The 10,428-nt window shown below is 42.3% G+C and overlaps 1 protein-coding gene across 1 annotated transcript; it reads left to right on the forward strand.

Annotated features, from left to right (window-relative positions):
- The first annotated feature begins 962 nt into the window (after positions 1–962).
- Positions 963–1,895, forward strand: LOC117887755 (olfactory receptor 5A1-like). Its single transcript, XM_034790478.1, has one exon. The coding sequence runs from the start codon at positions 963–965 to the stop codon at positions 1,893–1,895; it is 933 nt and encodes a 310-aa protein (XP_034646369.1).
- The last annotated feature ends 8,533 nt before the right edge of the window (positions 1,896–10,428 follow it).

The raw sequence follows: 10,428 nt of genomic DNA on the forward strand, positions 1-10,428 counted from the left end.
ATTGGGTTGCCATCCTATGCCCAAGCCAGTATTTCTAATTCTCAGGGGTTTATTATTATTATAATTATAATTATTATTATTATTATTGTGGAAATCCTAGATATTTTAATAGGGATGAATCCAATAATATACTATAGATATCAAACACTCTACAACAGTGGTTTTGAACTTGTGGTCCACAGATCCCTGCTGGTTCGTAGACCATATTTAAGATTTTCAAAGGGGTTGGCACCTAAATTTTTAGGGGTCCGCAAATGAAAAAAGGCCAAAAACCACTGCTCTACAAAAAATTAAAAATGTAGTAGACAAAGAGGTACTTATAGAATTGGCCAGATCCCAGATTCAGTGGGTGTGAATCAGCCATAGCTCCATTGGAGTAAAGGGACCAGATGCCCAACTGGAGTAAAAACAGCTGTATCTCTGCTGATGTTAAAGGGACAGATTAAAGAGTTATTAGGCCAGAGAGAAACCACAAGCAAGCGAATGAGTGATGGTTAGGGCCCTCACCCTGGATGCAGGAGATCTAGTATCCAGTCCCCTTTCTTCAATGTTTCTTTCATTATTTAACCACAGTGGAACAAATTCAACAGGAGAGCCTAAGCAAGGCCTGCATCAGACTGTCCCATAGTCCCAGCTAGGTGGGGGATTTGGTGAATACCTGGAGGGAAAGAGTCTGTGATTTAGGTGCTTAAAGTGGCAGTTAGGGATCTAAGTCCTGATGTGTATCTGGTCCATTTTGTCCTTGTAGCACACACAAATTCCAGCCAGATTATCACTGTTGGTTTTCTAAATGTTGTCAGTTTAAAGAGCATATATATTTTACATGATAGAATAGGGCTCTCTTTATATTCATCCTACTGAAGAGATGACCTCTAGATGACAGTTCAATTAACTTTTAAGATCTGAATTAATTTTATTTATTTATTTGTCTCATAGGTTCTAGTTTTGCTGATAAAATATCAATGGAAAATCAAACCACAGTGACGGAATTTATTCTCCTGGGACTTTCCAGTGACCCACAGATGCAGATTTTCCTCTTCTTGGTGTTTTTAGTTACTTATCTAATCACTCTGGGTGCTAATATAGTGATCATGGTGGTGATAAGGGCTGATTCTCACCTTCACACTCCTATGTACTTCTTTCTCTTCCATTTATCCTTTGTTGATATCTGCTATTCCTCAGTCACGGTGCCTAACGCACTGAAGAACTTCCTAGCAACACACAAAACTATTTCTGTCAATGGCTGCATTGCTCAGATGTTCTTCATCCTCCTCTCAGCTGCTGCTGAAGTTTTCATTCTCTCAGCCATGGCTTATGACCGCTACATGGCCATCTGTGACCCATTGCATTACATGGAGAGAATGAGCAAAGGGATCTGTGTTCAGCTGGTGAGTGGGGCATGGACAATAGGCTTCTTCCATGCCCTGCTTAACACTGTTTTTACCTCCAAGTTGCATTTCTGTGGGCCCAATCAAATCAGCCATTTCAGCTGTGAGCTCCCTCCTCTATTACAACGATCCTGCATTGACACCTTCACCAATCAAGTGGTGCTTCTTACTTCTGTTGTGATATTTGGGTCAAGCTCCTTCCTCCTTACACTGATCTCCTACATTTACATCATCTCCACCATCCTGAGGATACAGTCTGCGGAGGGCAGGCATAAAGCCTTCTCCACCTGCAGCTCCCACCTTATTGTGGTTGGTTTATGGTACCTGACAGCCTTTTTCCAGTACACAAAACCCAGCTCAGTCTCCTCTGTGGTTCTGGATGAAATATTCTCCATCCAGTACAGCATCTTGACCCCCATGTTAAACCCCATCATCTACAGCCTGAAAAACAAGGAGGTGAAAATAGCACTAGGGAAAACATTGGGGAAATTGAAGTTTTTCAAGTAGTGTTGATGATCTTAAATTAAATATTTTTTTTTTAAATCCAAGAGCAGAGAACTGTGGATAACTTTGGTTTGGGACATTTTCAAGTCAGGTAACCGATGGACAGATTGTGACAACCTCAGCTGCTCTAAATCAGTGTAGCTCCATTAAAGTCAGCGAGCCAAGTTGTACAAGTGTCACTGGAGCACGGGGGCCTGGATCCTGGGTCTCCTACACCCTGAGTGAGTGCTCTAAGCACCAGGCTGTAGAGTCATGCAAACATTTCTCTCTCTCTCTTCACTCCATATCTCTTTGATCTGGCCCACTGACTTCAGGGGAGCTACGACCAATTTATACCAGCTGGGCGTCTGGGCAGTTTTATAAAAATCTCTTCATCTATTGATTTCTCAGGTTTTTTTGATTAATTTGTTGAAACAACTGATATTAAATAGTTATCTTATTGTACTTTACCCTACTAAAATCTCAAGGATTTTTTCAATAATTAATTATAATAATTAGTGGAGCCAATAGGTTTATTTCCCAGGTAGGGCTAGATCCACAAAGGAACTTATCCCATATCCCCATGGTTAGGGCACTATGTTCATGGGGGTCTCTCTCTAACTCTCCTGTTCAAACCTCACATGGGTGGGGAGAGAACCCCTGTTTAAATCCTGTCTCTTCATCAGGCACTTGAAGCAGGGCCCTCCCACATCCCAGGTGACTATCCTGACCATTGGGATAAAAGTTGAGTGGTCTCTTCCTTCTAATTCCTTCTTCCTTCCCCCAACCCAGCTTTTTGTTAAAAAATGCCTTAGGTGCAGTTAGAGGATTCCCAGCTGGGAACCCTCTAAACAGAAGGAGGTGTCTTGCTCCAGGGGACATGGGGACTGAACTCTTTGACAGAGGTGGGATTTATAACACACCTTTCTCTTCATCCTCTCCCATTGGCTAGGGAATCACCTATCATGATGTTAGAACATAAGAACAAATGATAGATCATCCCAGGTCAGATGGTCCATCAGACCAATGGTCCATCTTGCACAGTATCCTGTTTCTGACAGGGGCCAGTGCCAGATTCTTCAGAGGGAAAAATGAACAGAACAGGCAATTATTGAGTGATCCATCCCCTGTTGTCTGGTCTCAGCTTCTGGCAGTCAGATGTTTAGCGACATCCAGAGCAGGGGGTTGCCTCTCCAGCCATCTGGACTAATTGCCATTGATGGACCTATCCTCCATGAATTTATCTAATTCTTTTTAAAAAACTGTCTTCAGCACAGGAGAAAAGGAACAAGGGAAGTTAAAATGAAAGCCTGATTTAATATTTTATATTTCAAACGCTTTAACTGTTTTGCCGCCTTGTCTGTATCTTTAATAAAAGGTTATAAAAGAGATTTTAACGGTATGTTTGCCAAGGTACTAAGAGTGAGGTTTCTGCATACCAAATGCCGAACCTTGTTTAAAACTGTTTAATGTGGGACATTGACTGAGTTATGTGGACACTTTGGGCCTGTCTATGGATCCAAATTAATAAACACAAACTACCTTGAGATCTTTGTGGGTCACAGATGCTCCTGAAGAAAACTGCTCAATTCTGCCATTCTGTGTGATGGGAACATAAGAACTGAGTCCAAGCTGAGGCACATATCTAACTCAGTATCCTCTTTCTGACAGTGACCAGAACAGGATGGTCAGAAAGTTTCACAGTAGACAGATGTGGTATATTTAGCTCCTCACAGTAGAATTGTATATAAATAGATATTGGCTTAATGTCTGAAACCTGTTTAATATCCCTTCAGAATATGTTTTCAGAATTAATTATAATAACCCTAAATATTCATATCTAAACCTTTTCTGAATTTTGCTACATTGAGATAAAAAATGTAAGGTGTAGCAAAAAGTTCCACTGTCTAATTTTGTCATCTTCATGCCATCAGCACATGCAAAGAACACCCTCCCAACAGTCGCTCACCAAACCATCACCCTCACCTTACGAGAATCCAACAGGAAGAAAGAGAGGAGGTCTCCACTGAATGGGCTTCTTCATTTCTCTGTTTTTTGTGAATCTCTTCTGATCTAGAGACATGATACTGCATGCACTTGAATGTTTAGACTAAATGGACATACTTCTGCAGCCTGTCTGCATTCAGAACTCCAACTGAGGCTTACAAGACTTCCACTTACAGACCCCCTGCAGGACTGAAATTAATCAACATTATGTATGATCCCTGTGACGTTGCAGTCTATATGATTTTATAAAAATATGCTAATGGGGGAATAAAAAGTAACTGGAATATGCTTCATGCAACAGGTCTCTTAAGGTATCATTACAAAACTTATTGTCTACTGAGTGTAATCATCCTATTTGTATAAAGGTATCACTCTTGTTTCTGAAACTAGAAATATGAACTATAACTCTGAGGGCGTATTGTAATTATGCAAACTGTGAGTCATTAGTGGTGGCTTGAAATCTTAATGGCTCCCATTAACCAGGACAATCGACTGTAGGTGGCTCTATTTGTAGGCAAGCCTTCCAGTGAGGCAGGCTGGGAGGAATGAAGGCTTGGGTCTTCACAGTGACATGTGAAAATGGCACATTAACTGGAATCCATCTTTAACCTGGTGCTTTTCCAGTGAGAGGAGGGATGGGAACCCAGAGGGACAAAGGATTCCCGCCTTATGCAAAAGATTTCTAAGTGGGTGGAACAGAAAAAGGGGAGCCATCATGAGGAATCCCCTAGCTACCACCTGAGCTGGAACAAGAGCTGTACCAGGGGAAGAATTGTGCCCAGGTCTGGAAGGTGTCCAGTCTGAGGAAAAAACTTACTGAAGCATCTCTAAGGGTGAGATTATCTGTATTCAGTTTGATTAGACATAGAGAGATATGCACTGCTGTTTGCCCACCCAGGTATTAACACATTCTCTGAGTTAATTAATAAGTAAAAAGTGATTTTATTAAATACAGAAAGTAGGATTTAAGTGGTTCCAAATAGTAACAGACAAAACAAAGTAAGTCACCAAGCAAAATAAAATAAAACCCACACATCTATCAGTGTTATAGAAGGCGAACAATTTATGAGTTTACACTGTATAAGCTTTATACAGGGTAAAATGGATTTATTTGCGTTTAGACTCCATCAGGAGTTGGGCATCTGAGGCCTATGACTTTAGGTCGAATTAAGCAGCCTTACCTTGATTTAAGCCTGGACTCGTCCACACGATGAAGCCCTTTTTTGCAACTTACAGGGCTCTTTAAATCGATTTCTTTACTCCACCTCCGAGGGGATTAGCGCTGAAATCAGCCTTGCTGGGTCGAATTTGGGGTAGTGTGGACGCAATTCAACAGTATTGGACTCCGGGAGCTATCCCAGAGTGCTCCATTGTGACTGCTCTGGACAGCGCTCTCAACTCAGATGCACTGGCCAGTTAGACAGGAAAAGGCCCACGAACTTTTGAATCTCATTTCCTGTTTGGCCAGCGTGGCAAGGTGCAGGTGAGTGCAGATCTCATCAGCAGAGGTGACCACGTTGGAGTCCCAGGATCTCAAAAGTGGTCCTGCATGGACCGAACGGGAGGTATGGGATCTGTTCGCAGTATGGGGAGACAAATAAGTGCTAGCTGAACTCCGTTCCAGTAAACGAAATGCCAAAACATTAGAAAAAGTCTCAAAGGGCATGAAGAACAGAGGCCATAACAGAGACGCAAAGCAGTGCCACGTGAAAATTAAGGAGCTACGGCAAGCTTACCAAAAAACCAGAGAGGCAAACGGCCACTCTGGGTCAGAGCCCCGAACATGCCGCTTCTATGATGATCTGCATGCCATGATAGGGGGTGCGGCCACCACTACCCCAATCCTGTGCTTTGACTCCAACAATAGAGAAGCACACAACACGGAAGTGGGTTTTGGTGACTAGGAAGATTATGAGGATGATAGCTCACAGGAAGGAAGTGGAGAAACTGGTTTCCCCAACAGCCAGGATATGTTTTTCACCCTGGAGCCAGTACCCCCGAACCAACCCAAGGCATATTCCCGGACTCTGAAGGCGAAGAAGGGACCTCTGGTGAGTGTACCATTGTAAATATTACACATGGTTTAAAAGCAAGTGTGTTTAATGATTAATTTGCCCTGGCATTCATGGCCAGTACAGCTACTGGAAACGTCTGCCAACGTATCTGGGGATGGAGCGGAAATCCTCCAGGGACATCTCCATAAAGCTCTCCTGGAGAGAGAGAATGTTACTGAAAAACTACTAGAGTGACCGAAGGATGGTACCATCGTGTCTACAAAATTTACACCTGGGTTTGACTCACTACATCAATCAGTGCTGTGGATACAGCTTCACCAGTGTGCCATATAGAGGAACAGTACCATGGTACTTTGATTTGGGTGAGGGTCAATTGTTGTATTGCAGACTGGTGTTCTGTAGAATCAAGGGTGCGTCAGTTATGCTTTCAAGTATGCTTTAGAGTATTTAATGTTATAATAGCCTATCAGATGATGTGAAAAGGTGCAACCTGAGACTGTGGGACTGCTGTGCCCCCTGAATTCACCATCCTGGGGTGTGTCTCAAAATGCTCTGCTACTGACAAGCAGCAAACCACTCTCCAGGTTCTGTTATCATTCAGTCCAGCAGCATGTGAAGTCCCACAGCCAGCTAGATTGCATGAATGTTCTCAGAGCCACTCATGAAATCCCAGAGAGAAAGGCACCAACCAGATCCTCCCAGCCTTCTACCTCAGGGATATACTGTCTTGCACTGCTCAAGATCACATCTCGAACAATGCAAATGTATTAATTGATTTGCCACTTCTTTAAGGGGAGTGGACATGCACAGCCTTTGCAACCTGAGTAGATTTACCAAACACTTCAGACAAATTCACTAGTAAGAATAAACATAAAAGTAAGTTTACTGACTGCAAAAGATAGATTTTAAGTGATTACAAGTAGTAAGTGTATAGATAAAAGTTAGTTTAAGAAATACAATAAAATCGCAGTCTGGGTTCTAATAACTGAACAAGATTTTAATCAAGCAATGTCTCACCCTGATAGATGATATAAATAATTCTTTAGTATGCAGGCTAGAAATCCTTTCAGCCTAGGACCCCCTCCCCAGTTCAGAGTCTTTGTTTTCTAGATGTTCCTTCAGGTGTTGAGTTGTGGTGGGGAGAGAGAACAAGTCATGATGTCACTCTACTTTTTTTATAGCTTCCTCCAGTGGGTGGAGTTTTACTGTTTCAAATACAGCCCCCAGCCGAGTTTATGGAAAAATGCAGTTTACAAAATAGAGTCAGGTTCACATGAGTGAGTCACATGCCCTTACATACTTTGATGACTCCACAACAGCAGCCATCCCCCATACTTCAGCTAGAAAGTTTACAGGAAGGCCCCTCAGGTGGGGACAGGTTTCTTCTATGGTCCATTGTGAGAGTTAAGTGTTCACTAATGGGCCATTAACTTGAATAGTCCGTTCACAATGTGTTGGCCAGACAAGATGTAAATACCTGATGGGTGTCACCCCAGTAGGAAACATCTGAAATACTGGTACCTACTTAATATTCATAACTGTAGATACAAAGATAATACATGCATACAAACAGGATGATCATACTTGATAGACTGTAACTTTTCCATTAATCCCTTACATGGCCTACTTTGTACAAAATATATCATAATTATATGGCAGTGTGACTATGGGTGGGGGGAGGGGCAGTGTGCTGCTTTAAGACACAGAGTGTCACAGCCGACAAGACTGTTTGAGGCCCAAGTAGGAGGCTGAGTAGATCTTGAATAGGAGGATGGTATTGCCTTACTTGGAGACTACTGACCAAAAGCTGAGAAAAATAGCTTAATCTATGATGAAAAAACCAAAGCCATGAATGCCTCCTATAGAATAGAAATGAATGACCTGGCGCTGTGCATGTACATGTCAGTGACATTGAATGGGTGAATAGTTTTACCTATATGGGTTGCGGGTTGACAGAAGGAGGTTCTATATCTGAAGGAGTCACACATATGATGAGTCTTGCATTGGTGGCATTTCAGCATCTTTAAATGCCTCAGTTTGGGTGGCAGAATATCTATGTGACAGATAAGAAATGAGTGTTCAATGTGGTAACCATGGCAACTCTGTTATATGGAGCAGACATATCTCCATTAAAAATAGTGGAGGAGGAAACTAGACAGTTTTCAGCGTCAAAATTTCAGAGGATTTTTAACATCTGTTGGTTTGTGGGACAGGATCCCCGGCCTGCAACCTGGGACTATGGGACCGCTGTGCCCCCTGAACTCACTAGCCTGGGTTGTATCTCACAGTGCTCTGCTAGTGAAAACCTTCAAACCCCTCCAGGTGCTGTTATCACTCAGTCCAGCAGGATGTTGAGCCCCATGCCCAGCTAGATTGTATGAATGCTCCCATAGCCACTTACGAAAAACACAGAGAAAGGCACCCACCAAATCCTTCCCTGCTCCCAGCCATCTACCTCAGGAATATACTGTCTTGCACTGCTCAAGATCCTTTCTATAGCAATGCAAGTTTATTAATTAGTTAACCACTTCTTCAAGGGAAAGTGGACAAGCACCAGGCTCTGTAACCTGAGCAGATTTACGAAACACTTCAGACAAACTCACTGGTAAGGATAAACATAAAAATAAGTTTGACTACAAAAGATAGAATATAAGTGATAAGTTACCAAAAGATAATAAAAGATAAGCACGCTGTCCAAACTCTCAACCTTATTAGACTTAGGCAATATCTAGTTCAAGCAGTTTTCCTCATCCCACTGGATATTGCAGGTTGGTTACAGTCTTTGATGCACAAGCCTTCCCTGTTAGGCCTGGGGACCAGTCTACTCAGCTCCAGCATTCTCATTGCCTTCAGCATAAGTGCAGGGGAGAGGAATAGGGAGCATCATGTTTTGCCCTATGTTCTATATTATACTATTAGTCCATGTACTTGGAAAAAAAACAAGTCCAGGCATGGCTGGGGCATTGCTGAGTCACAGGGTTGAGTAATTCCCTGGTGTGGTCTTGTGCAGGTGAGTCATTCAATTGTACCTCCCTTGCTGGACAATAGTTGGTGATGGCAAATTTTACACACGCCTGGGCACTTGGTCACCTCCCTTGTTGTTGTCTCGTGGGAAACTAACATCTGGGTGACTCCCAAATTTACAGCATATTTCAATCACAACCATAGAGTACAATCTCATAACTTCATATGCACTCAAGATATACATATTTAGGTAAAACAATGGGTTTAAGCAGGTCATAATCTTTTCCCTGATACCTTACATGGCAAGCCTTATATGAAATATCACAAATATATACAAATGATAAACATGGGGGTTACAGGGCACTCCCTCGAGGTACAGAGTGTCACAGTTTGGTTTTGTCACAAGCGAGGACATACTCAGATGATCCCAGCTAGTTGCAGTTTTGCATCAGTTGAAAAGAAGATGACTGCAATGGTGGGGTCATGTCTAATGTGCAGAAGAAGGTACACTTTTACTTAAGGTTTATAAATCTGAGGTCAAAGGAAGGAGAGCATGAAGGTGACCATGAATAAGATTGGAAGATGCAATTTTGAGGAATTTAAGAAACCTAAATCCTCCCATACTGACTCTTGTGGAAGTAAGAAAACTTGCAAGGATGAATCTAAGATGGAAATCTATTCTACATGCCACCATGACTGCATTCTAGTGATATATCTCGTATCTGACATTGCTGATGTGCTGCTGATTTATACAATGTGAACAGCTTCATCAGGAGAGCCTGAGAAAGCCCTACCCTAAAATACCTTATAGCCCAAAGATCAGAGCACTTTCCTGAGAGATGGGAGCCCTAATTTCTAATCTCATCTCCACAGCATGTGAGAAGTGAATGAGTTTCCCCCACATCCAAGAACCCCAACCAATAGGTTAAAGGTATAGGGCAGGGGTCGGCAACCTTTCAGAAGTGGTGTGCCGAGTCTTCATTTATTCACTCTAATTTAAGGTTTTGCATGCCAGTAATACATGTTAATGTTTTTAGAAGGTCTCTTTCTGTAAGTCTATAATATATAACTTAACTATTGTTGGATGGAAAGTAAATAAGGTTTTTAAAATGTTTAAAAAGCTTCATTTAAATTAAATGAAAATGCAGAGCCCCCTGGACCGGTGGCCAGGACCCAGGCAGTGTAAGTGCCACTGAAAATCTGCTCGCGTGCTGCTTTCAGCAGTCTATTTGCTCCATTCACATTATGGCTAGCATCGTCAATGGAGCGTATGGGAGATGAAATGGTTTGCTGTTTGGGGGTCTAGCTCCTAGGGCACTTTTAAAATCCAAGCCTGTCACTGAGATTGGATACCTAAATCCATTAGGCTCCTTTGGCAATCCAAGCGTCAGTACTCTCATTCTTATGCATGGTAAATTGCTGCTTAAGGACTGACCCAGTTCAGTGTTACAGGTAGCTTGTTTCAGAGAGGGATCTGCAGGGATCTTCTCCCATGGGAACAAGACAGCATTTAAACAACTCTCCAAAATCCGTTCTTAGTCTTGGAGTAAGATGAGGAAAGGCTCTTTGCT

Source organism: Trachemys scripta, chromosome 14 (genome assembly GCF_013100865.1).
Source record: "Trachemys scripta elegans isolate TJP31775 chromosome 14, CAS_Tse_1.0, whole genome shotgun sequence".
Lineage (NCBI taxonomy): Eukaryota > Metazoa > Chordata > Testudines > Emydidae > Trachemys > Trachemys scripta.